This window comes from Chaetodon auriga, chromosome 10 (genome assembly GCF_051107435.1).
Source record: "Chaetodon auriga isolate fChaAug3 chromosome 10, fChaAug3.hap1, whole genome shotgun sequence".
Taxonomy (NCBI): Eukaryota; Metazoa; Chordata; class Actinopteri; order Chaetodontiformes; family Chaetodontidae; genus Chaetodon; species Chaetodon auriga.
The window spans coordinates 18,004,924-18,032,456 of NC_135083.1; the positions used below are offsets into that span (position 1 = coordinate 18,004,924).

General features: G+C 42.8%; 2 protein-coding genes across 12 annotated transcripts; both read left to right on the top strand.

Moving 5' to 3' along the window:
• Window positions 1-238: 238 nt before the first annotated feature.
• Window positions 239-8,324, top strand: nfyal (nuclear transcription factor Y, alpha, like). Of its 9 annotated transcripts, none has more exons than XM_076740023.1 (10): window positions 239-365; window positions 1,170-1,274; window positions 1,442-1,528; window positions 2,487-2,633; window positions 2,999-3,130; window positions 3,230-3,332; window positions 3,449-3,618; window positions 4,697-4,870; window positions 6,246-6,356; window positions 6,542-8,324. In XM_076740023.1, the coding sequence occupies exons 2-10, from the start codon at window positions 1,194-1,196 to the stop codon at window positions 6,608-6,610; spliced, it is 1,074 nt and encodes a 357-aa protein (XP_076596138.1). In that variant the 5' UTR covers window positions 239-365; window positions 1,170-1,193; the 3' UTR covers window positions 6,611-8,324. The 9 variants fall into 9 exon arrangements, with proteins under 9 accessions (XP_076596138.1, XP_076596142.1, XP_076596140.1 ...); XM_076740027.1 differs by having other exon boundaries at window positions 3,449-3,600; window positions 6,542-8,318; XM_076740025.1 differs by having other exon boundaries at window positions 1,442-1,525; window positions 6,542-8,318.
• Window positions 8,325-8,886: 562 nt separating this feature from the next.
• On the top strand, window positions 8,887-27,119 carry ahcyl1 (adenosylhomocysteinase-like 1). 3 transcript variants are annotated; one of them, XM_076740349.1, is made up of 17 exons: window positions 8,887-9,559; window positions 17,494-17,608; window positions 18,793-18,936; window positions 19,701-19,801; window positions 19,903-20,005; window positions 20,511-20,605; window positions 20,707-20,813; window positions 21,854-21,970; window positions 22,117-22,180; window positions 22,307-22,395; window positions 22,584-22,654; window positions 22,921-23,015; window positions 24,620-24,718; window positions 25,037-25,105; window positions 25,261-25,339; window positions 25,563-25,683; window positions 25,793-27,119. In XM_076740349.1, the coding sequence occupies exons 1-17, from the start codon at window positions 9,368-9,370 to the stop codon at window positions 25,797-25,799; spliced, it is 1,668 nt and encodes a 555-aa protein (XP_076596464.1). In that variant the 5' UTR covers window positions 8,887-9,367; the 3' UTR covers window positions 25,800-27,119. The 3 variants fall into 3 exon arrangements, with proteins under 3 accessions (XP_076596464.1, XP_076596465.1, XP_076596466.1); XM_076740351.1 differs by lacking the exon at window positions 8,887-9,559 and adding an exon at window positions 14,594-14,695; XM_076740350.1 differs by lacking the exon at window positions 25,793-27,119 and having other exon boundaries at window positions 25,563-25,687.
• The last annotated feature ends 414 nt before the right edge of the window (window positions 27,120-27,533 follow it).

A 27,533-nucleotide genomic window follows, 5' to 3' on the forward strand; every position in this document is an offset into this window, starting at 1 on the left:
CCTGACTTGAAGAAATATGTCCACGTATAACACGACACGCAATGACATCATGCGTCCCATGATTAGATGGATATGTATGTAATGTAAAGTCCAAGCAATGGGATCAATAGATCAATTGAAGAAAGAATATATCCCAAGGGATATGTCAAAGGGGGCAGAAAATACAGTCAGTTAAATGGCGACACCTGCCGGGCGCCACAGACTCTGCACCCCGCTCCGTCCCCATATTCATGTGTCACGCAGCTGCGCACCTCCTCCCAGGCGCCGTTGTTTCATTTGCGCCATTTTGTCCGCTCACTTTGTTGATTGGGCTTTAGCGAGCTGTACTAGAGCCAATCAGAGGGAAACCGGACAGCGAAGATACGGTAAGGGAGACCCGATTGAAGGCATTGGTAGTTGTCAGCACGGATTGGTTTGCTATGGACCAACCAAATTACTAACCCTGCTAAATGCAAAAAACTCGAATGGCAGTGTGATTTCGACCGCTTCGTCCCGGGCTGGTTAGGGTGCGAAAGGCTTCTTGTTCGAAATGTTGGCTCCTGCAACGAAACATGATCTCTGGTGGTCAACAAGCCCGAGCTAACGTTAGCTAGTTAGCTAAAATATCGAATCTCAAACAAAGGAATGATTGATATTGCCGACGTCCGCGAAGCGTTGCCCGGCAAACTCTCATCTATAACGATATTAAACAACAGCCCACGTAAAGACTCATGTTAGCATTTTATCTGTTAGCTTATCTCCGTTCTATGCTTTCTGGCATTTGCCACGCTTTTTAGCTAGCTATATACAACTGACGCTAGCCTTGTTAGCGTTCATCAAAGCATCTTGTTCACAAAACACCCCGTTGAAACAAGGCAGCGACTGACCTATACCGCCCACTGTGAGGTACACATACCACCTCTTAATTTCAGACATTATATTTGATAATATGCCATAAATTAGCGCGTTGAGTTGAAATGAAAAAGGCCACTAACCTGTCCTTATTATAACGTCTAACGTTAACACTGAGTTGGCACCAGTAACGTTATCTTCGATAAGGGTTGCAAAGATCAACAACCGTGTGTGTTTTCTTCTTCTGGATGTCCAAGAAGGTCGTGTGCCTCATCTGAAATACAGACATATAAATCTAATGTAAGCTAATAGTGTATGTGTCTTTCTTTTGTCTCAAGAGAGGACCGTGACAATAACAAGCTATGGAGCAGTACACCACTGCCACCACTACTACTGGGGAGCAGATAGTTGTGCAGACAGCCAATGGACAGATCCAGCAGCAGGTGAGCTCAGAGTTTGCCCAGGTAAACACAATAAATTAATCAAATCCACTACTGTTAGATCACTGGTAACTGGTACCCAGGATTAAAGCCTCCCAGCGGATTCCACATCCAGTCTATTATCCTGACAGCTACTTGTTTGAGACTGTATTGTCCTGCCTTGCCTGCAGACACAAGGCACAGTGACGGCTGTGCAGCTGCAAACAGAGGCGCCAGTGGTGACGGCCTCAGGCCAGCAGGTGCAGACACTCCAGGTAGTGGTGTCACCGCCGCCCTGTGTCAGTGCTATGACAGTGATGACAGTGTTACAGCCTATGAGCTTGCATGCAACAACCAGGGCTGTTTTTCATGACCCATCTGTGCTGTTTGGTTCATCCTCTCTCCCCTGGCATGTCTTGCAGCTGCCTGTACTGCATGTTTCTCAGCACAGTGTGTTGTGTGTCGCCCTCGGGTTTCAGCTTATGCTCTCATGACTGTCAAAAGACTGCTGTTGTGCTCGTCTCTAGCTTTTAAAAGCAAGTTTTGTAAGTAAGACAGTGTTCTTCCTGATGACGATGAAAGCCATTTGAAATGTAAATCATATTGTTGTGTGTTTCAGTTAGCAGAAGACCAGCATTGAACAGCATGGATTCATAGTCATTACTGGCTGTCACTTCCCATCATCTAGCTTTGTATTTCTTACTGTTGCACAGTGTCAGTGGGTTCCTTCCCGCTGCCTTTTATTTCTGTATGATACGGCTGCTGACACAAGCTTTCATCTATTCATTTATGGATGCAAGTTGGACCATCGGTACTTGTCAAGTTGCAGATGTGAATGCAATTTAATTTGATGTTAGGATCTTGTCTAAACATGTGCTCTTAAGAACATCAAGTTGAAATGAATGTTGTGCAGCCTCTTGCTTCAGCAGCAGTACTCCAGTAAGTACAAAACCAGTGAATATAGAGGTTTTGTGTTTTGCAGTATATGACAAAAGTAGTTGACTATACTGTGGGCTACAGTTTGGATCCACTATGGGATGGGAAGGTTTCATGCTTTTACATCCCTAAACGGAAAGAATGACAGCTAATCATCAAATACTTCTATTCATGACCTGGTATCCCGGATGCACCTGATTTGACATCATCTTCTTGTGATCATCTGAGTCACCTTTAAGTGATACTGAGGTAACGAATACTGGCAGTACTCCTACAACAGCTTTCTGTATCTCTCTGTAGGTCCAGGGACAGCCTCTGATGGTCCAGGTGAGCGGTGGGCAGCTCATCACGTCATCAGGGCAACCCATAATGGTGCAGGCCATGTCAGGAGGTCAGGGTCAAACCATAATGCAGGTCCCTGTATCTGGAGCCCAGGGACTACAGCAGGTAAGGGATGAGGGTCATTTACCAGATTAATTGTGCTGCATTGGTGTTCTCTGTGGAGTAGTGTTGGTGGACATGAAGGCTGGGTGGAATACTTTAGTATGAAAAGCACAGTGTGACTGGGCTTTCATTATCAGTTGACTTGTGTATTTACGTAATGATAACTTGATTTAGATTTTGCAGTGCAGGTGAAATTATTTTTGAGTGTTTCTCACTTAGAGTGTTTTCCTGAGGTGTGTTTGTGTAGATGTTCAAGGTAACTGCAGGTAAGTGTAAATGAAACCTTGCTGCAATGTGCTGAATTTACCTTCCAATTCAAAAGTGAACTGTGGCTAATGTGTGTACTGTGGCGCTTTGTCCATGTGCAGATCCAGCTGGTGCAGCCGGGTCAGATCCAGCTGCAGGGCGGCCAGACTCTCCAGCTCCAGGGCCAGCAGGGTCAGCCCCAGCAGATCATCATCCAGCAGCCCCAGACAGCCATCACGGCTGGACAGAACCAGGTGTTATATTCTGACAAGTGTAATGGCAAATGCATGTAATCAAATTATTATGGATATTAGATTACTGAGTGTCTTCTCTCCTTACTTATGGTTGCACAGGGGCAGCAGATCAGTGTCCAGGGCCAACAGGTGGCACAGACAGCTGACGGACAGACCATCGTGTACCAGCCTGTCAATGCAGATGGTACCGTCCTGCAGCAGGGTAAACTCAATTTTCTCCTACCTCTTGTGTTTGCCTTCTGCTTTGTGGACTTTATAAACAGGGGCACTATTGAGTTGTCTTTTTGAATAAGAACGGTGATGATAATCTGTTTGCAGGAATGATCACAATTCCAGCTGCCAGCTTGGCAGGTGCCCAGATTGTGCAGGCAGGGGGTGCCAACACCAACACTACGAACAGCGGCCAAGGCACTGTGACCGTCACCCTGCCCGTCTCTGGTAACATGGTCAATGCAGGTGGAATGGTCATGGTAAGACCCTGTGCAGAGGTACCCAACATCTTATTACCCCCCTTTTTTTTAAATCTAGACCAGGGCTGCCCAAAGTTGGCCCACTGTGAGGTTTGATTTAGCCTGCCAGGTTTTTCTAGGGGAAAAAAGTTTTAATTTTTGCAAGTTAAAAGGCTCTTTACATATTTTGGATCCCTGATTAATTATTTCTCATAATCTGAGCATGGTGGGCAGAATGACACTTTGTGCTAGACGTCAGTTTGCTTTTGGTCGGTGGCCCACCATTAAGAGAAAATGTTTGGGCACCCCTGATCTACACTCTTACAAGAGTGTGCAGTGTGGTGGAGGTCACAGAGCTTTTTAGAGCACCAAATGTAGCTGGTCATTTATCAATTTATAATTTTTGTGCTAGTCATAATGACCATTGTGAGAGTGTGAAAAATGTGTAATAATGTATTAATTTTCTTCTAGTGAACTCATATCGTGATGCTATGAAGAATAATTTATTTGGTTATATGTAATTGTGTTGTCTACGTGGGTAAATTAACCATGAAACTTCTTGATCAACATTATTGAAAAGCTGTACTTTTAGTCTCGGCTTAGTTCAACGTATTGAACCATGATGTTAATTGCAGTGAATATAACTGTTTACTCAAAGCCCCAAACACCCATTGTCCACCCACACAAGTGTTTTCACTTATTTTGCCAGAACAGACCTCTTCTCAGGACTGTGTTTGTGTCGATTTGTGCTTGATTGACATCTCCTTCACTGTGACACTGAGGGACAACTTGAACCTTTATGATTCTTATTAGTTTAGGCTATTTGGTGATGCCATGCAGTTACCAGCATAATTCCACCCAGTGTAGGCTATAGAGAAGTCTATTCAGTTAGAATGACTGAGAACACCTGTGGGGGTGTGCATGGCCTCTAATTAGAGACTTTAAATGTGAAAGCTGCATTGTGATATAGTAATGTATATCAGTATTGGATAACCGCAATTTAACTATTTGCACAGTAATTGCTCGTTTGTGACAGCATGCTAATATACAGCACGTCTGCTTTCCTTGCCTGAGAGTCTAAGCACTGCGTCCCTGTTTGTGTCTCTCCCTCTCTCAGATGGTACCTGGAGGTGGTGCAGTTCCCACCATGCAGCGTATCCCCCTGCCAGGGGCTGAGATGCTTGAAGAGGAACCTCTGTATGTCAATGCCAAACAGTACCATCGCATCCTGAAGCGAAGACAGGCCCGAGCCAAACTAGAGGCTGAGGGCAAGATCCCCAAAGAAAGGAGGGTAAGCCTTTGTTTCCAAACCTTCTGTATTACAGGTAAAATTAAACATATCCGAGATAAATACAAAAGAATAAAATGTATGCAACACCTACTTTTAGTGCTATCTAGCCATGTAATCTAAGACCTGGTCAAGGGCCTGCATGGTTAAACACCACAAGAGACGAGCAAGAAAATGGGCTTTGTTATTTGGGGTGGGTGAAGTAGCAATGCACTCACAATGTTAAACTGGCCATGATCCAATCAGGGTTTCCGTTGATGCCAATTTAAATATCCTGGACCAAGAGGAGAATTTCCAGTCAAATATTGTGTTTTTGTGGGCCCTATTATCCCATGTTTTTGTGGCTAAGTGACTAACGGAGAGAACAATTTTGGAAATTTGTCCAGTATTGACTGAGAGGGCTGAGGCTACCAAACTGGCTGCATCGTAATCCCTACGGCATTTGCACACCGCCTGTGTACATACACTAAGACCCCGTTTATACGAAGACGATTGCGAATGAAAACGACAAAATATTTTATCGGAAGTGCCTTTCGTTTACACGGCGACGGCGCCGTCGAGGTCTGAAACCGCAAAAATCTGAAGACGCCTTCCAGAGTGCAGAGTTTTGAAGACGACTCGGGTTGTGTCTCCGTCTAAACGGCAAGAAGCGCAAAACCACGTTGCGTCACGTCACGTCGCATAGCAACTACACCTTACGTCACACTCAACGCGCCAAGCCGGTAAAACAACAACAAACAATATGTCTGACTACGTGGATCCCACCGATGTTCAAGCTGTGCTAGCAGCTGTAGTCAAATTACAAGAGTCATTTCAACAATTGTATAGAATGTATACGGATACTATAGGACACTATACTATACTATGGACAGCTTTGTGAATGCTCGCGGACATACTGCCGCTCTATCACAGTACCACCTAGTGGCCTGGCATGCATATCCAATCGAATTCGCTCAATTTTGCGTCTTCGTATAAACAAACAATTCCTGCTGAGAACGCTCGTCTAAACGCGGATAAAAAATTGAAGACGACACGCCACTTTTGCGTCTTCTGTTTTCATCGCCTCCGTATAAACGTAGCATAAAAGTGCTTGTTTCTGCAATGTCTGACAGCATTATGGAAAGGATCCCTCCAGAGATATACCTTTTTGTTTAAGATTAGGATCAGGCAACAGAGAAGCAGCAGCTAAACTAGCGTGTAGAGTCAGAATACTTTCACATCTAACTCGTCAGTTGTTTCCACCTGACATTATGACCGGAGAGATTTAAATATGTTGGACTTAAACAGATTTTTATGGTTAAAAAAACAAAACAAAAAAACCCTGTAATACCAGATAATGCAAAACCTGTATCCAATACATCCACTTTGTTCCTGGCAGAAATACCTTCATGAGTCTCGTCACCGTCACGCCATGCAGCGTAAGCGAGGAGATGGAGGACGTTTCTTTTCACCTAAGGACAAGGAGGAAATGGCTTTGGCCCTGGCACAGGTAAGAAGCTCTGTGTAGAAAAGTATCACCGACATCACCGCTCTAATCAAAAAATGTAGTCTCTATAATGCCTGACTTCCTCTGAAAGATTTGTTTGATTTGTAATTGATGTGGAATTGGGCAACAGTTTGGGCTCGACATGAAACTCCTCATCATTTATTATGAAGATCTTTTCTTCTCCTCAGGCGCAGCAACAGCAGGATGCTGCCCAGGCAGCAGATGAGACGGTGGCTCAGATGATCCGAGTCTCGTAGCACCGTCGCCGACATCATCACTTCTGCCTGAGACTCTTCATCCCAGCTAACCCATCAGGCGCATCACCTCCTCTCGCACCCTTCTGCCCCACCATCACCATACACCAGACCACAGCACTGCCACTCGGTTTCTTTTGTTATCCTCCGGTCTTCTGGGGAACTGACCATGTGGCTGCTGAGCCTGTGGACCCCTCTGGTCTACGTCTCTTAAAATGGAGGATGCTTCCACGTTGAGCTCAACTGGTCGAGCACGTAGGACCAGCTTTTTATTTTCATAATAATTTGGACAATGATGAAACATGAAGTCATGGATAACCAGGACTAGTCGCACAGAGGAAAAGACAGCTGTGAAGCCATACTGTGTCAGACCCTGGTCTGTTTAAAAGATGAGAATTTGTCACTAGTGGATACTTTTTGCTTTAAATATTTTTTGTAAATGGTACAGAATTTTTCTTTTCTGAGACACTCATTGATGCTACACTTGTGTCCAATATCTTTTATGTGATGCCGTATATTTTGATGTTTCATTTTTTCAACCCGTGTTCTTTGGGGGATGGACTCAGCATCATACGTCCAACCTGTGTCCACTGAGCAAAAACTGAAATGTGATACAAATGTGAAGATATTGTACAGAAATTCTTTTCTTCCCCAGTGTGTATCAGGTGTGCTTACTAATTTTCCCAATTCTCTGGATGCATTTTATACAGTTTTGTGGTTAGAAATAGTGTTTGTAGAAAAAAAAAGACTGTGTTACATCATATTTCCTATTCAGTTCATGTAGTTACTTCCTTATTGGAAAGTCCACTCAAGTGTTTCATTTTTTCATTGTTGATAATAGATTTTTTTTTACCCATCAGATGCAGTTCTGCAATATTATTTTTTTTAATAATAAAAAAGGTTGGACATTGAGTTCATGAAATCTATGTCAATTAAATTTTATTAAGTGACTAAATGTTGCTCTGTACTATTGTCCTTTTACCATTCATTCAATATATCCTTTGAGTTGTATGCACTGTTAAACTGTCAAAACTTACTGGGAGCTGTCTTTGTTGAATACTTCAGTGGTTCCCAACCTTTTTTGCGCCGCTGTAAAGCAATAATTTGCCGGAAAAATACAACTCACCATTACCCTGAATGTAGTTGTTGTAATTAGTGGGAGCCCTACGCTTGTTTCTCTTCTACGAGAAGGCTTCATTGCCTCATTTGCGAGACGGTCGCCACATGTTACGCAGAGCGGGCTTGGTGAGTGAGCATCACCTGAAGCGATGAACCTGTGTTTTAAGTAGGACTGCTGATACTGTCTCTTAAATTCAGTTTTCTTTTTCTTGGACGTTGTAGGCTCTTCTTCTGTCTCATCATTTGGCCTTTTCCCCTGTCCGAAGAAGCTCTCTAAAGACATTTGTGTTTTACTCATTTTTGCTAGCCTGTAGGCTTGCAGTTCATACATACCTTTAATTCAAGCTGACTCAACCCAGCTGTTATTACTGTACTGTACGTGTAATGACCTCCAGAAGAAAAACTAGTGATAGACTAAAGCTTATTCAAACCTCTGCAGCTCGTCTATGAACCAGAACTAAGAGCAGAGAGCACATTAGTCTAGTTTTAGCTGCTCTGCTTATTCGTGTGTGTGTGTGTGTGTGTGAGACATGTGTACAGAGGCACAGGCGGATGCAAATGATTTTCAAAATAAAACTTCTTTCAGACTCTGATGATCAATCAAGTATTTTTTGTCCAGTCTCTCTGTGCGGCCCGGTACCAAATGGCCCACAGACCGGTACCGTGGCCCGGTGGTTGGGGACTGCTGGAATACTTGATGTTTTTGGGTAGTTTATTATTTTTAAACTACATAGCTGTAGTCACTAGATAGTAGATAGATCAGGGAATCAGAAGTACAGTATTTACTCTGGAAATATGGCGGAATACAAGTATGAAGTAGCATAAAAGTACTTCAAAACTGTTCTTAAGTACAGTACTGAAGTATATGTTACCATTTGTCTTCTGTTATCCAAATCAGTAATTCTCGGGAAATTATAGTTAAAACCATTTAAATTTGTAAGTAACATTTTAATAATACTGTAAGATGTAAAATAACAGCGGAACACACTTCAGTTACATTCTTCCAGGTATGTGACGATTGAAGTGTGCTCTTCAGCTCTGAGTTAGACCTCACAGGTTAATTACCGTCCCAAGCAAGCTCTGCCAATCAAACGCTGCAAAGTTTAGACGTTTGTGCCACTGCAAACCAATCATAGTGAAGGAGGCGGGACTTGTTCTCAGGCTCCCCAGAGACTAAACTGACAGTCACGCAAACAGCCGTCTGACAAGTAGTAACAATTAAAATTAATGTAGTAGCTAATTAACCCAAACGAACGCCATTTTTTATTACGGGTAACGAGTAGCCGTTCGTCTGTGCACCGGCGCTGACTGAATCATCACCGCCCACACACTGCCCACTTGCTCAGGTGACAGCCTCAACGGACCGCCCCCTCCTGCCGGAGATGTTGCTGTCTGTGGATGACAGCACACCCGGAGGACCCGCTCTTTTCCAAAGTACTGAAGATAGAAAACGGGTTAATCTCTCTTGAAGCAGACTACTTAAGCTTACTAGTCCAGTGGAAGTGCTTCAGCTCGCCCATTTTAAGCCACGACGCTTGACGAGGAGAGCAAGAAGGCGATAGACGAAGCTAACGTTAGTCCGACCTCAGTCCAGAACCGGCATTTTCCCTCCAGTCACAGCATCACTGCCACCTGGATGCAATGAGCGACTCGGCCGTAGACAGCAAGGCGGAGGTCAAACAAGCCACGAAATATGTCAAAGAGACCGAAAACGTCGCGGAAAAATATTCAGCGATGACTGTGAGCAAGAACAGCAGTGATGTGAATATGAATGTCGGGGAAATGCCCTCCGCGGCGTTCACCGCAGTCCCCACTCTGAAATCCGTCAAGAAGGTAAGAAACGTGATGCTCGCCATCAGTCTTTGCAAAGACCGTGTGCTGGAGGCAGATATCCACATCGGTACGCACTGTACTGCAATGAAGTACTACTGTACAGCGAGGGCAGGCCATGCAATGTGTTGATTCATCACGTATTCACAGGCAGCGTCTGCATTTTCGGCCCTATAAGTTGACAGCAGGGAGGTTAATGGAGTTTAGATGGATGTGATGATGATGATGATGATGATGATGCAGCATCACACACAGCAGTGACTGTACGTCCAGCCACTCTATGAGAAATATTATTTACTACTTAAAATAGACACAGTCAGCTAAAGAATCTGGGGAAGTTGGGCCCCAAAGAAAAGCTCTGCTTCACTTTCTCACATGTCTAATCATAGCGTTTGCTATGTGATTACCGAGGCAACAACATATAATTTCAATGGCGCTTTCATCAAGACTGGATTATTGTTCAAATCAGCCTTCCTGTTTATTTAAGTCACAATGTCTACATCATACCAGTGTTCTGTCGGCAGGAAACAACTAAAAGCCGAGTTGAGCTCTTAAACCTCTGATTCAAGGCCTGTGCAGAGTGAAGAAATACATGGCCTGACATACCTGAGCCTGGGCAGGGGGCCTGCACACTACGAGCTGTTTAATAAGGTGCAGGCTTCGCTTTCTAGACAGTTTCAATCCACGAATTGAATTTACCAAAATTAATCTGCACCAAGCAAACTCATCCTCGATACCACACTCGAATCAGTGACATTAGGAACATGATGAGGACATGACGGGAATGAATCAGCGGCACATGATGCACCTGTGAGAAAAGGCCTTGAATTCCTTGGCTGTTACACAACGGCGCATAACAATCATCAGAATGAAAGAGTCCCTGGAGGTGGCTGCTCATCTCGTTACAGATCCACCACCGTGTCTAACAGCTGGCAGCAGGAGGTGGATAAACATGGAGCAGACAGTGAATGGCTTCTTTGTGTTTCAGGTGTTGAAAAGAAATGCACTCTTTATCTTTTGCTGTTTTTTTTTTTTACACTTAAGGTGAGCACTTTTAGTCCAGACTGTGTCACAGAGACTTTCTGATAGCATGATGTTGTCAGGTCTGTAAACCTGATTGTGAAACATTTTTCTGCGCCTCAAGGTGACCTTTAACTGGTAACCACTGTCCTCCTTATTGATGCGCATGTTGGCATGGTTTTAAGAGCTAGAGCTTGATCTGTCACTGTGTGTGAATGTCATGGCCGGATATATAAAAGTATTGGTAAATACACCACCATGTACTGCAGAATTCCTCCTGATTTTTATTCATTTGAATGTATTGTACTCCTGTTTGTTTAGTTACAGATATTTAGATTTCTTCTGTGCACAGAATCTTGTGGCCTTACAATTTCAGTATGTCTGGTAAGACATGACACATGAAATAGTTATGTGGTGCTTGTGACTGACAGCTGCTGAACTCCATATAATTGTTCTGTCTCACATGCAGGAGTGGTGGTTGCCACTCCTCTTCATTCTGTGTGATTTCTGATGTGTGTGGCTTTATGCACTTTTGTATGTCGCCTTAAAGACTTGTGGTTCAGATTCACATGTCTCCTTTGCGTTATTAGCTGTAAATTATGACAGATGGTGTCTGAATTTGCATATATATCAGTTAAAAGCATTGCAGAATCAGAAGTCACGACAAGATGTGCCTTGCACAGGAAAGCTGCAATGGCACAGGCAGACAGTTAATCACACACAGACCAGCACCATCAGGGACTAAATGACAGCCGACTGAGTATTTGCCAGTGGTATAAATTATGGGCAGATTATAGACGTCTCTATGTAAATTACATAATTTGCACTGCTTGTGCTTATATAACAATGTTTTTCTATAAGATCCATGTTAAATAAACTAACAAACAAATAAATACAGCCTTAAAAACCACCATAGATTTGAAAGAACAGCAGGCTCATACTTTGTGATGTCCTAAGACTTCTGTTAACTAATCTTGGTCAGCAGTGTTTATTCTAAGTGATGTCCTGCCTGTGTAGCAGCCTTTCTGATTTGATTGTAGCAAAATTGAAATCTTTGGTTCAAGTAAGTTGACAAGAGGTAGACAAATGAATGAGAATAACAGAAGTATCACCTTTCCCAGCAGCAGGGCTCACAGACTTCAGAACATTCGCTCAGACCCCCTGTCTGTCGAGGCAATAACGTGTGGACCGTGAGCCGCCTCAGGGAGCCTGATTGAAAACATATTGGATGGTAGGAATGTTCACTCCGCTCATGAAAACAAAGCAGTGTGTTATGAATAAATGTGAGAGCCTTGTGTCAAACTGAGCCACCTGTCAGCATGGAAACAAGTGAATGAGTGAAACAAATAATGCAAATGAACAACAAGATGGAACTGATTCAAATTTAGGACGACAGCACGAAAAAGTGGCCTTGGATGACTGTCAAACTGAGGTGTGCTGGTCACGTGATCAACGGACAGGTGCCGTGAACAAAAACAGTGTTACAAATTAAAAATGAAACGAATGTGAGTGTGTGTGTGTGTGTGTGTGTGTGTGTGTGTGTGTGTGTGAGAGAGAGAGTGTGGGGGTGGGTGAGTCAAAGAACACCACCACTCTGCCTCCTCTCTGTGAATCCATCCAGCAGTTACACAATACGCCCCCTGGGAATGGGACTCACTCACTGTGAGTTTGTTCATGCATCATCGTTTCAATCTCATCTCTGTGGGCTGTTTTACAGCGATTCTCCAAAATGTTCATACCTTATTTTCACTAACTCATCTTGTTCTTCTGTCAACACTATGGCGGCAGAGTTTCATGAAGGCCAATGCAGATTTTTTTTTTTCCCTTCTGGCAAGTTTAAATGAAGGTGTTGAAACATAAAGTGCAGTAAGTTATGCAAAACTAAGTCTCTACTCACCTCAGCCTTGCACCTTTGACACAGAGTCAGATTAAAAATGTAAATTTAAAGCCCCAGCAGCGGGCCACATCTGGCCCACAGAATGTTAATGAATTAGGAAAATGTGCACATGTAAGAGGCCTAGTCCGTCCTGAGAACGAGCGTCGATTAGCAAACCCCTGGCAGTGAGTTAAAATGTCTGTAATTCATAGTCGGCCGCTCTACAGAATCAGATTATTCTCCAACCCCATCCCTTGTCCTCTATTGATCCTCCATCAAACCACTTGACTCCCAGGCCGGCCATTCCCTGGAGCTGACAGCAGCACACTGGCTGGACTATGGGAGGAAACTCTGGAGTTGTGGGAGAATCACTCAGCTGGTCTGTTAGACGCAAGAGGCACCACTTGGGTTTATTTTCATTGGCCAACTGTTATATTGAGTCTCAGACTGAGTATTTTTGTTTGCTCCCTGGAAGATTTTTGTTGAGATCAGGACTCATTCATTGCTAGTGGAATTGTGGGTTTTATATTGAACACTGACTTCCTCCTCGGTGGAGGTCCGAGAGCATTTTCTAGATCAGTTTCTAGTTATCATTATGGATTTTCCATGTTTTTTTTCTGATATAGACCATACATGATCTACACAGTGTCTGTGTGATTGAGTGGAGGACCCCTGCTCTACATCATGTGTGGGATCTGAAGATGTGTGACTTTGGTGACCCCTAGTGGGATCGGACCTGGAGACGCTGACAATGAATGGCTGAAAGCATCGCATTCATTGGTACTGTTACATTTTCAACAACATCACAGACTTAATGACGAATTTGAAAGATGCTGTGATCACATGAAAAAATGTCAGACCTTAAATTCATCTAGTTAGTATTAAAAAAGATAACTTTTCCAGTGTTTATTGGAACTCAGTCTGCTGTAGTCCACACAAGGAAAGTGCTGTCTTTGCAGCACCGTGTGACCAATATTAACACTGAGTGGAAAGTCTCCATAAGATGAGAAATATTACACATCCATACTGACTAGTTTCATCACTTTCCAGCTCCGTTCTGGCTTCCTTAATATTTGCCTTCCCATTTGACAGTTTTTAGAACAAAATTATACAGATGTTGTCGATGGTAGGGTAGAAAAAAAGCTTGTGGGTTACCTTGATATACATATTCACTGAAGATTGAGGTATATGGTAAGAAATACGGTGATTTCTGCTGAAGGTCACATAGTTCTGGAGGAAGGATTATCACACTGTATGTTTTTTGAACAACACTGTGTAATCCGTTATGCATGCATTGATCTAAACAGGCGCCTTTGCAGACTGGAGGGAGTACAGTGAGCGTACACATTGATTATTTGTCTGAGGAAGTTCTTTGACTTGAGCATTGCTCTACTGTCTATTTGTACTCAATTAAATCTTCAAGCTTTTGAGTTGTTGAACGTTACTACTGTGAGTTGTCAGCATTTAAAGGTCTGTGTGGATTAGACTGTGTCTTCTCAGTTAGATGGTACTACAGAGCGCTGGTGGTGTCTGGCTAAGTAGTTCATGTTACCTTATGCCAGGCCTCCACTGAACCCTTTACAGTCACACCACAGCTTAAGTCTGTGACCTGGCCTGCTATCTAAGAGAGAAAGGGTATTTTTAGCTGTAGGATGGGACTGGATGGGCCGCTTATTGATGCAGCAGAAGGCTAATGGAAACAGGGTTTAATTCCTGCTGTCAATCCCCTTTTATTTAGTAGTCCAAATCAGGAGCCTGAAAGTAAAAAGCTGCAGCAAATTTGTTTTTTATCTGTGTGTACATGTTTGGTTTTCTCAGAACGTGCTTCTTGTGTGTGCATATGTGCATATCTGAATCTGACAACTTGTTTGCTCTCTCAGCGCTTCAAAAAATCAAGCATAAAATACAAGCAACTGACTTTAGCAGCTGGTCGTCAAGGGCAGAACCAGAGAGAGAGAGAGAGAGAGTGAGAGGGGGGAGAGAGAGAGAGGCTCAGTTGGAATCAACCTCCCCTTTCTCTCTAGACCTCGCTCTCCCTCTCCAGGTTGGCCATTAGAAATCATGATAATAGGTGGGAACCTCCCCCCAGCTCTGCCTGGGAGTGTTCTGGGATAATAGCATCAGGGACACCTAGTACCATCACACAGAGGACACACAGGCACAGGGAAGTAGGCTGGAAAAGTGCAGAGAGCAGGCAGTGACTGGCAGCCATGGCACACAAACATGGGCACGGGAGAGAAAGGGTGAGTCGCTACTAATACATCACCGGGAACTCATCCAGCACACTTATTCCTAAAGATACTGCTTATCCCACACACAGATGTGCCGGAGTTACTTTTGGCAGGTCTAAAGTTTTCTGTCTTTTCGCTGTTATGTAGAGTGATTGTACATCTTTTGCAACAATGCGGACCACGCACACAAGTGTTTTTCTTTGACTTGCAACAAAAATGTTCACCTGAGAAGGCCAAGGTTTATTCACAGAGCTCACCTCTGGGGTGGTTCACTGTGTAACAGTAGCAGAAACAGAATAGCGTCTTAAGTAACACTGAGTAACTCATCGTTAATCAGATTAACCTCTTGTTTTCCTTAATGCCGTAACCACAAGAGAAGGAGTATCTGATTTTTCAGATGCCCATGAATTAGGGGAGGACAATGTAAGAGACTGTGCAGAACCTCTGCTGAATCCTCCAGAGTCCAAACTGATGCAAAGCAAACATAAAAGAAGTATTTTGCAAGTGTATGAGACAGAGCACACTCTCAATTGTGAAAACAGAGCCATGCAGAGATCTCCTCGGTTCACACTGTCTCACAAGCTTCTTGAGTTTCTTTATACTGACACAGCGGACTGTTGAGGCCCAGGTGTCACTGCACATGAAGAGGAGATTGTGAGATATAAACACTTGGTGCAGTTTTAGCCATTTCACAGAGTTTCTTTAGTTTTAAAAGCATGGGAGCCATAGCTGTAACCATGGCAATTCTCAGATTTTCAGTGAAAACCGTGTGTATCCATGTAGTGTCACTCAAGGCAGAAGTTGTGCCGTTGTGTTGAGGTATTTCCCGAGTGATTATAAGTCATGTTGGTTCTGTACATGTGAAGATCATTCAATCATCCTTGGCTTCGTTTGTATGATGGCCACCAGGCCATTGAGTCATGCATGCCAGTTTCATCCAGCTGACACTGCAAGAAATATCCTCTCATCAGTATGATTTGCATTTAGCATTTAGGGTCATTACTCTTCAGTGTCATCATCATTAACGCTAAGCTTTACCTGTACAGCCTGTGGTAGGCTGATGTCTGTGTGTGCAGTGCACATCACACTCAAATGTTACCCACCTCGCAGTTAGTCCGGCATTCGTGTGTTCCCGGATTTATCATCTGTGTGTTGTGTCAACTCTGCTAGCCTGCACATTAGTTTTCAGTCCAAACACATCCTATGGACATCTAAAATAAGAGAACAAAGAAATCCTGTGGCATTGTCTCAGCGACTGAAGAAACTCGAAAGGATTCATCACTGAGGGAAAGGACGAGAACAAAGCCGTCCAGAAACTAAAGGTGAAGATGTTTACTGCTGAGGATCGAGTATACGCTTGGATTCTTAGACTACCATTACAGACGACAGATGATCAGGAATTTGAAAGTCCAAGCAACAAGAAGGCATTTGAATGGGTTTCATGAGCTTTGAATAACCCATAAAAGCACATGTAAACCATCAATATGACAAAATTGATATTATGAAAGCTTCCTCCAAAACAGCCATGAAGAGGAAACAGTGAAGACACAAAGGAAATGATAAAACGTGTGTGAATGGGAAAAGTCCAACCTTTTTGATTGCATGACATTATACAATGTTGTGACATGACACAGAGTTGTGAGAAAGTCAAGAGGCACAACATCAGAGTATGAGCTTGGATCTGAGCCAACACATTTGCCATTGAGACACCAGTAGACCTTCATGGAAAGGTATCGGCTTTCCTTTCTGCAGGATAGTGTTCATATGTCAACACCTTGCCTCAGAAAGTAGTTGCACACCGTTCGTTTCCAGATGTGATCATAGAGCCTTAAATGGGAAAAGATCAATGAAAGCCACATGCACTAAAACTGAAGGACTCCATGAGCTTCAGACCTGAAACCCACCTGCAGACTTCCTATTTAAGTAAAATGCTGAGCAGCTCATCGTCCTGTTCAGAAACAGTCTCTTGTAAGCAAAATAGGAGCTACAGCCTGCAGCCCACCTGGACCTCTACGTATGTGAAAACACAGTATTTCTACATTTGTAACCTTTGTATTGAGATTGCTCTGCTGGACTTGAACCAGTAACTCCTCACTGTCCTGACTAACCCAGTTTACTGTTTCTATTGTTGACGGTCGACCGTCTGCTGGTGCAGCCTCACTGTTACAGTTTCAGGGTGTTAAAATGACACTTAGTGGATTTGTCAGATCCTAAGTCTTACTGAAGCCTGCCAGTCCCTAAATAGATCTAGACTCACACCACGCACTGGCTTTTATTTACTATGTGAATGATATGATTTGAAAATATTGGATGAACTGTGTTGGGTTCAGTGACCCACAGACTGGACAGCTGAGACTTTAATCTTCTGTTAAAGGCTAGTCTAGAAAATAGCCAAGCTAGCTGTGCTGATCCACTTTATGTGTTTCCAGGTCTTTGATCTTGGGCCCTTTGAAGGGTTGGGTTGACACGATGAACCACAGCAACAACTGAAGCCTGTGTGTTTGAACAAAGCATAAATCACAGAGCAGGAGGGAGCGTCTAAAAATAGTCTGCAGCTCCCTTCTTCCTCATCCACCTGCGATCTTCTGATTTACCTTTGAAAGGACAGCTTTAGTTGCTGAAACAGTGAAATGAGTCCAAATATAAACATGAAGAGTTGAGAACGAATGACCTCAACAAATAACTGAACGTGTCATATGTAAACGCGTGATGATGATGGTGATGATGATGGTACACTTTGTTCCTCCCCTGGTTTCATTGTCAGCCCTTTATGTTTACTTTGTGTGACGTTTTGTTCTGGTTCTGTCCAGATCCAGTTCGCCAACACGGAGGACAAACAAGAATTCAGCAAGTACCCGACCAAGGCAGGCCGCCGCTCCCTCTCTCGCTCCATCTCGCAGTCCTCCACAGACAGCTACAGCTCAGGTACTGCACACCTGAAGGCTTCCACGAGATGATGAAACTCAGACTGCGTTTTTACCGACTGGCAGTAATCAAAAACGGCTACTGTTGAGATTCAAGGTCATCGTAAGACCTCGACTCTCAAATGTTCATCATAACAGTTTGCTTTGATCATTTGAAAAGCTGACTGATGAATTTTCTGTTTTTATTTTTTAAGTCATTATGTCGTCTTTTGGAATGAAGCATGCACACACACCCACAAAGGCAGCATGTAGAAGCTTTCATTATTGCATGGAAGCACATAGAGACATGAGTGGAGGTAAACTGGTAAATCAGCTAATAACTAAAAAGAAATTGCAGCTTAGAAATACCAAACTGGGTTTGAGGTCATTTAGCAACATTCAGGGTTCATACGAACTCTTGAAAGTTTGGAAAAGGCTTCATTTAAACAGCTACGTGTTCAAGGTCAGGGAAATGCTTGAATTTGAACAAAGCCCTTGAAAAATACTTGATTTTCAACATTATCTGGTGTTTCCATCTACACAATTACTCATGTAAACCAAAAAAATATTGCTATTTTAAATGAAATGATCCTGTCATCATATTTGTTTGTCTGCTGGAGTTGAAATTAGCCAACATTAAATAATCATTATCAAAACATGCAGTCAAAATGAGCAGCTGAGCTGTGAGTATAGAGGGATTCTATAAACTTAATTTTTCGCATTTAAATGAAGAACTTAGATGTGATGATTAAGGCATCGAGAGTCTGGAAATTTTTGGTTTTGATACGTTGAAAGTACTTGAAAAGTGCTTAAATTGCACCCTTAAAAAGCTGTAACCTGAACATTGTTTATTTTGTAAAATATTCTGCCTTGTATGAATCTTGGTCTGAATTCTTCTTCTTCAAAAAATGTTGTTCATATTGTGTGATTATGTTAAGAAAGGTACTTTTTTCTAATCTTCCAAATCGTCAACAATCAGTCCATCATCAGTCTGGCTATACACACAAGCACACTCCTGTTTGTAATAAACACATGTATGTCGAGTATACACACACACAGGAAACACACACACACACACACACACACACACACACAAACACACACAAGCTTCGCCCTAGACACAATGGATATGAAGTGTATATTTCATAATTGGCTCTTTGGCATTCCTTCCCACAATAGTGACCTTTTGTGTTCTCCATTTCCCAGCTGCATCCTACACCGACAGCTCCGACGATGAGACCTCCCCGCGGGACAAAGCTCAGGTCAACACTCACGGCAGCAGTGACTTCTGTGTGAAGAACATCAAGCAGGCCGAATTTGGCCGCCGCGAAATTGAAATCGCAGAACAAGGTATATCTAACCTCAAGGGCACGTTCATGTTTAAAGGATAGTTGTTTTTTCCCCATTTCTAAATATGAAATGATGATCCTTTTTGCTCATCCTGTAAAGCACAGTGTGTTTTTAAATGGGTTTGAGTTGAGCCTGGATTTGTAGTCAATCTTAAAATTAGTTTTTTTCTCTGATTTTACTGTGATACAGTCAGATGAGAGACTTATCATTTCCATTGATACAAAGAGAGCTTTGTGCTACTTGTAGTGACTTTGTTCCCTGATCTGTATCGTATGGCATCAGTTTTGCTCCTTATACACTATTTGATAAAAGTCGTTTCCTGATTCAAAATAGCTTGTGACCCAAGGCTGGGGCCGTGTCAGTATGACTCTGGAAACATGATCGGACTTCTTTCTCTCACTTCTATTCATCGGTTGTAACTTATTTTCTTCTTCTCCCATCTCAGGCGTTTGTTTTTTTTTTTTTTGGTGTGTATGAATCACCTCCTCTCTTCTGTGTCCCTGGATGTTTACATTGCCCATGTGAGTGATATGTAGGTGTGAGCGCCTGACGAATCTTCAGGCTCACAGCCGGGGCAGCAGCTGTTGCTGACATTGTTGTTTAATCAGTCTCCTTTTCACAGCCATTTACTGCACATCCACCATGTAGAAAGGGCTTCTTTTTGTATTCAGAGTGATCCACCATTCTTCTCCCCCCAAAAACAAAACTTGACCTTCATGTCCTTTCAGCTTCCACTGACTTTTGCTCAATCTGTTCCTCTGCAGACATGTCTGCCCTGATCTCCTTGAGGAAGAGAGCCCAGGGGGAGAAGCCACTGGCCGGGGCGAAGATAGTGGGCTGTACCCACATCACCGCTCAGACGGCAGTACGTCCTCTCATCCTTTTCACTGCAGATCACTCTGATTGTTGTCCTCTTCACCTCTGCTACGTGTTCATCTGTCTGTATATTCCATCGTTCCCACTCAGGTCCTGATTGAGACTCTGGTGGCCCTCGGGGCCCAGTGTCGCTGGACTGCCTGTAACATCTACTCCACTCAGAATGAGGTGGCTGCTGCTCTTGCTGAAACAGGTTTGTGTGCACCTAAATCTCATTAGAGAGTCAGCTTGGGAAGGACATGGTGCACATCAGCGTTATCAGGAATTACTAAGATTTGTCATGATTTGTGGATTATCATTAGATATAAAACATGTATTTCTGTTAATTAAATAACCTTTAAAACTAAGTTATCTTAGCAGTTGATGTTATCTGGCATTACCTTCAGTATTAATAACATAATGGCTATCAACCAAGGGTTCTGTTAGCTAAAAATAAGCCAATTATAGGCCTATACATTAACCTTAATTGGTGTCTAAAATGCATTAAAGAGTGTTGTTGTATGTACTTTTGATTTTGTTTCAAACATCTTGTGTAAATGCTGGATTCGCCCCAGTGCAACTTAAAAGCCACCAATCTGTGCATGTGCTCTCTCCGTGTAATGCAGCTCTAATGGACCTGTTGCTCATGCAGCTGGCCAGCCCTCTTCTCCTCTGCTGCCTGTCTTCACCATTAAGTGTGTGTGTTTTGTTTCCTGCAGGGGTACCTGTGTTTGCATGGAAGGGTGAGTCAGAGGATGACTTCTGGTGGTGCATCGATCGCTGTGTCAACACGGAGGGCTGGCAGGCCAATATGGTATCAAGCTGACAATCTGGCCTCTGCTGTGCTATCATAGATTGTGGAGGTTATCTTTCATGCCGTCAACTCTACTGTGTTTTTTTTTTTTTTTTTCTTAGATCTTGGACGATGGCGGAGACTTAACCCACTGGGTATACAAGAAGTATCCCAGCGTCTTCAAGAAGGTCCGGGGCATTGTGGAGGAGAGTGTCACCGGAGTGCACAGGTGAAATGGGCTGTAGTTTTGATGAGTTTTGGGGAAGTGAGAATTGACAGAAAAATGTCTTTGTACACATTGTCCCTGTTGTCATTTTGGCCAACATTTTGGAGACAGGGAAGTAAAGATGGATGGTGGCCAAGGCCATGACTGTTGCCAGTAATGGCCAGAAATATGAGAATAAAAAGCATTTGTCTTTTAGCCACCAATAAGTTACAACATTGACATGTGTGGCACAGTTTATGACAGCCTCTAATGGACTATCAATAAGGAAGGCTCATAAAGAATCATAAAGACTAGCAGTATTTTTGAGTTATTACTATCGATTAAACCCGGGCAGTTGTTTTATGGTCATTTTGTTCCAATGACTCTGAAATAACCTGAACTGAACTGACAACAGTGTAAAAACTTCATGAAGAAGGATGTGAGATTTAGATTGCAAACGAAGGTGGATCATGTTAGGCTTCATGACGTTCAGCAGTATTTGTCAACCCCTTTCTTAATATATACATCCCAATTACTGTCAGATAGTTTGAACATGTGACTGCTTATCCACAGATGATTTGACTCTTTAGAGTTGTGATTACCAGACTGCTTTTATAGATAATAAAGACTTGTTTTAAAACCTCAAATTAAGATGCTTCTAAAATCCTTTTCCAAAAGGCATTCACGTTATTTTGTCCTCTAGTTGGAGCTGACCTGGAGGCAAACTAAGCTTCCTGCTGAACGATATGCATACTGTGTGAGCACACAGTATCAAAAGCAGTTATATAAGTCAGAGTGGTATCAATACACACTCTTGCTGTAGATTGAAAAGGTCATTGGCCTAATTTAACCGGGGCCTACTTGAGAAACATGACAGAGCTCCAGCACAGGTCACAGCAGCTGCGCATGTACAACTCTCAATGGAACCAATTACCCTGACGCTCTGGAAAGTATAAGGGCACACAGGATTGCAGCTCAGTTTGTGTGTGGATATGTGCATGTGTGTACGTATCTGCCTGAACATGCCCCCCCCCACATGCCCCCCCCCCTCTGTGTCCTCTCAGATTGTACCAGTTATCGAAGGCTGGCAAGCTGTGTGTCCCTGCCATGAATGTGAACGACTCCGTCACCAAGCAGAAATTTGACAACCTTTACTGCTGCCGTGAATCTATCCTGGATGGGTGAGGAGAACTCATCATCCAGCTCGCCATGGCTTGCAAACACGTCTCAGCAGCTTTTCCTTTTTTTCACAGCGTGCAGAGCTTCTCTCTGTGTTCGCGTCGTGCAGATGGATTAAAGTGTGTGTCATTGTGCTTGTCTCTGCCAGCTTGAAGAGGACCACAGATATAATGTTTGGAGGGAAACAAGTAGTCGTCTGTGGTTATGGAGAGGTGAATCATTCTTTGATTTAAGGAAAATCTCACTTTTGATGGATGAATGTTCACAGGTGCAGCAGGCCTGTTCACATGTGTTTTGTAACTCTGTTTACAACTAATGCACTGTCCTGTGGTGTGTAGGTGGGCAAAGGCTGCTGCACAGCTCTAAAGGCCCTCGGAGCTATTGTGTGCATCACAGAGATTGACCCCATCTGTGCCCTGCAGGCATGGTGAGTCACCAGCCATCACCAGTCAGCGCTGCTCCAACAGCAAATGTGCTCTCATGGCTGTGCTTTTATCTCCATGCTGATGATAATTCCAAAAAGTCCATTTATCATCACCATTTGTTTCAAGTTGTCTTCACTGTGTTTGTGCTGCTTAATCTAATGGAAACATGTCTCCGTGTGTATCCACACAGCATGGACGGCTTCCGAGTGGTCAAGCTGAGCGAAGTCATCCGCCAGATGGACGTGGTGATAACTTGCACTGGTACTGTGCTCCATGCAGTGACATCCATTAATTCTGCTTTGATAATCACAGTGTTTCCAGCAAACAAATGCACGCCTCATTAAAGTATCCCAGTTTAGGTCTCTGGGTCAAAAATAGACTTTTCATCTGAATGCTAAGATGCTGTTCGAGACAGTGTGCTAGTCAGATAGTAGTAGTCCCAGTTTACATGTAGATGTAAAACCATTCTTGTGACTATTTACACACCTGCTACAATGATACTTTAATTAAGTTCATTTTTTTCATAGGCAACAAGAATGTTGTTACCAGAGAACAGCTTGATCGGATGAAGAATGGCTGCATCGTGTGCAACATGGGACACTCCAATACTGAGATTGATGTGGTAACGTGTGCATTTGTGTTGTATGCGTGTCTTGCAGATAAGCGTGTCACAACTTTCCTCTAGTTCACCATGTTTTATATTCCTGGCCAGACATTTTCGGCTTTCTTGCCTTCATTTATAGTGCCTGTGGTTGTTTCCAGTTTCCTGATATACAGTATGTATCGTGATTAGGGATGGGTACCGAATTTCGGTACTTTTTTGGTACCGACCGAATTCCCGCTGAAGTACCGAGTATCGATTCACGGGAAATCCGTCGGCACCACATTTCGGTACCTGAACGCACCTTTTTTTTTTTTTTTTTACCCTGTACGCACCTTGACGTTATGCGTCGGCGAGAGCGGAGGACTCGGTGACGCGGTTACGTCAGTGGACCGCAAGCGCTCCGAAGTCTGGCTTCACTTTACCAAGCTGGATGCCGACAACGCGCGGTGCAACAATTGTGATGCGAAGTGCAAAGCCAGCAAAGGAAAGACGTCCAACTTGAGGAAGCACTTGGTTAAACACCAAATATTCCTCAAGGCGGAGGAGTGCACGATTTTTGACAGTTTAAAAACACAGGCTAACGTTACCACAGCTACTCGCCCGGCGCCAGCATTAAACGTTACCGCCAGCAAGCCTGCTGCAGCCAGCGGCTCGACACTTGCAGCCAGCTTCGAGGAAGGAGAACAACCGCCCCTTTTAAAAAGGCAGACGACGACGCAGCTTCAATTAGCTCAGCAGCATCATTATTTTGAAAGAAACCCGCCTAGTACAGGCTGCAAATGTTAAACATTTCATAGAGTTATTTATTTTGAAAGTTGTTTGTTACTGTACAGGCAGCAGCTGCAAATGTGAAACATTTTATACAGATATTTATTTTGACTCTATTTATTTTTAAGTTATTTACTTTATCCCCACACACATTTTTCTCAAGTTCTATGTTGGAGTTATTTCACTTGATGTTATTGAATAAATGTTCAAAATTCCGAAGTTTTGACTATTTTTTAAATATACAAAATAACTTTAATTACCAAACACATATCCCCCCCCAAAAAAGTATCGAAAACAGGTACCGAAAAATACCGGTATTGATTCACAGGTACCGAGTATCGGTATCGTATCGATTCAGATGTGAAAGGTACCCATCCCTAATCGTGATTTATAGGTAACCATCACCATAGATAGAGTATAGAAAACAACATCATCGTTGTCCTTGAGAGAAAATTATTTGAAAAAAAAAAAAAAAAAAAAAAAAAAATCAAAAATCTATATTCACACTTAGTGGATACAAAGATGTACTTCTGTATTCTTTCAGGCTTCATGTCTAATTCCTCATTTAACCTTCTCAAACTTAAAGTGCCCAGTTAGAAGTCCAGAAGGCCTCCCTCTTAAGGAGCAAGCTCTCTCTGGATACATCTCTCTCTCTTTTTTTTTTTTTACATCTCGTGCTTTTGTGTTCTGCTTTTCTTTCTTTGAATTCTCTTGATGTTTTCCTACATGTGCTTTTCTTCATGGACATGATAACAAATAAATGACACCCCTTTTGTTGTACTAAATCCTCTCAGCTTTGTTCTTTTACCTGTTGTCATGCCGTTGTAGGCCTGACCCGTCTTTTATGTCCTCAGGCAAGTCTGCGTAGCCCTGAACTGACCTGGGAGAGGGTGCGCTCTCAGGTTGACCACATCATCTGGCCTGATGGAAAGAGGGTCGTTCTGCTTGCAGAGGTACTGTCCACACCTTCACCTTCAGAAGATGAGCTTTATCACACTTGATGTCTCTTAACACCACAAATAAGGGACCAGTGTGAAGGATTCAGTGGCATCTAGTGGTGAGGTAGCAGATTACAACCAAATGAATGCCCCTCACCTCCCTCCTCCCTTTTCAAGCATATTTGAGAACCTACAGTGGCCGTAAAACTAAAAATTGTCACGATAACTGTGGGTCATCTGTCCTGATAACATTCCAGTTGAACCCTGGGTACCACTCAAGTATAAAAAGGCTTTTCATATTGTCCCTGCTTTTGCTTCTTTTTAATTTCTCAGGGTCGCCTCTTAAATCTGAGCTGCTCCACAGTGCCTACGTTCGTGTTGTCCATCACTGCTACAACTCAGGTCAGTAGTTTGGCCATTTCTGAAGAGCCCTTCACTGACACTTCTGGGGCAGGTGAAGGACACTTTTCCCTCCCACCCTGCTGTTCTGTAGTTAAGATGTAGTTTCCTGGCATTCCTATTGAGCCTTACAACCATTGTGTGGTCTGTGTTTGTAGGCCCTGGCCCTGATTGAGTTGTTCAATGCTCCAGAGGGGCGTTACAAACAGGATGTGTATCTTCTGCCCAAGAAGATGGGTAAGAAAAAACGGACTTACAAATTTGCTATGCTTTGATTATAGCTTTAGTATAAGAATGATCATATAACTTTATGTAAAACACACTGTCCTGGTTACTAAGGCCTACCTTTATTTGTGTTGCTCATTGTTGCCACCTTGTGACTGGACCTAAAAATGCCACCCTCAAGTGAACATCTCTCCAATGAGTGTGCTCGAGATTTCATTCTGTGTCTTTCCTCCAGATGAGTATGTGGCCAGTTTGCACCTACCGAACTTTGATGCCCACCTGACAGAGCTTTCTGATGAGCAGGCCAAGTACATGGGCCTCAACAAGAACGGCCCCTTCAAACCGAATTATTACAGGTAGGTTTCACCCAACACCTCTGTCACGATCTTTGGTTGTCTTGCATTTCCTATATTTTTTCCATAGTAAGTGTGGTGTAATACACTGATTTTGCATTTTTGTTCACAGGTATTAATGAGACTGTCTGACTGATGGTGTGATCCTCAACACACAGTTGCCCTGGGATAAACAGAGATATCTATTTTATTTTCTAAATTGCTACAAAACGGAGGAATTATTTTACTTATGCTGAATGTAACTTATTAATAGCACTTCAGACATGGCTTTACATATAAAACATAAGAGTAAGACTCGTAGAGAACATACACTGTATAACCAACTAACATTTTACATGTCTTGTCACGTGTTTAAAAGAAAAGCCTGCTTGCATGCTCTCATGTGTATGTACTTATTTAGTTGCTAATGCTTCTGTTTCTGGATCACAAACTTGTTGATTTGTTTGTTTACCCTGCACACAGTGCCAAAGGATGGCCATAAGAATGGGACAGATTTATGTTTTGTCTGTCGATGACATTAACATTTTATTAGTACATTCCATGAGCCAGGGTTTGGGCTTAGTCAAAACAAACTCTGTATTACAATGTACATGACTTTAGAAATGTTTGTTGTACATGCGTTGAATAATCTCATTGAATGGTATCTGCATACACACCCTAAAAGGTAACATCCAGTCATCTCTTTCATTACAAGTACAGTGATGAAATATAGCACTTGTTACATAAACACTATGACCCAGTGTTGTTTATTTTAAGACTTTCCAATAGCCTGTGAAAGGCTGAGTGCATTTTAAGTCCCTGACTCATGGTGTTGGCATTAAACACTCACCCTAAAATGATCCTAAAACTGCAACCCTAAAGAGGTGTTTAATGTGCCAACAACAGATTAAGATGTCTTATGTCCAGGATAACAGGCCATATGAACTCTTAAAAAAGGAACTACTGAAAATGTTGGCGAGACTTTCTCAAACCACTATGACGTCCCTCATTTAAAACCAAGTTTCCTCACACACATTCCAGCTGAGATCGGTCTGACTGAAGAGCAACATGGTCAGCTGGCAAGTGTTTTGACTGGATAATACCTTTAAGGCCATGGTATGAATGTGCCTTTTAAATCATTTACAACACGTGAATATCAGCACTGACCTTAATTAAATGAACATTCCTCTTTTGTAAAACCACATCTATTAGTGGTGCATTTAATGTCTTCCTTCCACTGCTTCTGGTATTAATTGTAATTCTAATGTATGAGCTATGTTGAGAAAAAATATTAGACATTATGTTTGCCATATGATTGTTGCTGTCTTAATTTGATCCAACAGGGTCACCTAAAGTAATATTTCATGTGATCAAAATGCATAAGTGTATTTTATGTATGTATAAGAATGCATTAAATCAGCAATAAAGCTAGTTCTTTTAACAGAGAAAAGTAACATTAACATGATGTGTTGGTAGCAAGTAAAATGAAACCAGAGAATGAAAGCAAGAGGTTTTTGAGGGTAAAGCTTGTTTTCACGCCTGCTAACTCTTCCACATACCTCCCTAAATGAGCCTTACTGCTACATTCACTACATTGTGTTCCCTCGCAGTCAGCCCTGCTGGCCGAGCGTCAGACTGCTGTCCCACTCTGGAATATTCACCAGCTCTCTCGCACCAGGCCAGCTGCATTAGTTGCTAATATTAACAGTTGAGTCACTGAGCCTAGCGGGGTGGGTTGGGGGGGGGTGGGAGTGTTCTGGAAATCTGGTTATAACTATATAAGCAATGGGCCTGAGTCAGTCCAGGCATTAGTTCAAGAAGAACCACAGAGGCAAAAGCTCAAGACACCAAGGAAACTACTCTAGGAGACTCTG

Coding starts and splice junctions, on each gene's coding strand:
- ahcyl1 (XM_076740349.1), top strand. CDS start 9,368: ATGAGCGACTCGGCCGTAGACAGCAAGGCGGAGGTCAAACAAGCCACG. Junction 17,609..18,792: donor CACAGACAGCTACAGCTCAG/GTACTGCACACC, acceptor TCCATTTCCCAG/CTGCATCCTACACCGACAGC. Junction 20,006..20,510: donor TGCTGCTCTTGCTGAAACAG/GTTTGTGTGCAC, acceptor TGTTTCCTGCAG/GGGTACCTGTGTTTGCATGG.
- nfyal (XM_076740023.1), top strand. CDS start 1,194: ATGGAGCAGTACACCACTGCCACCACTACTACTGGGGAGCAGATAGTT. Junction 3,131..3,229: donor TCACGGCTGGACAGAACCAG/GTGTTATATTCT, acceptor ATGGTTGCACAG/GGGCAGCAGATCAGTGTCCA. Junction 3,333..3,448: donor TGGTACCGTCCTGCAGCAGG/GTAAACTCAATT, acceptor ATCTGTTTGCAG/GAATGATCACAATTCCAGCT.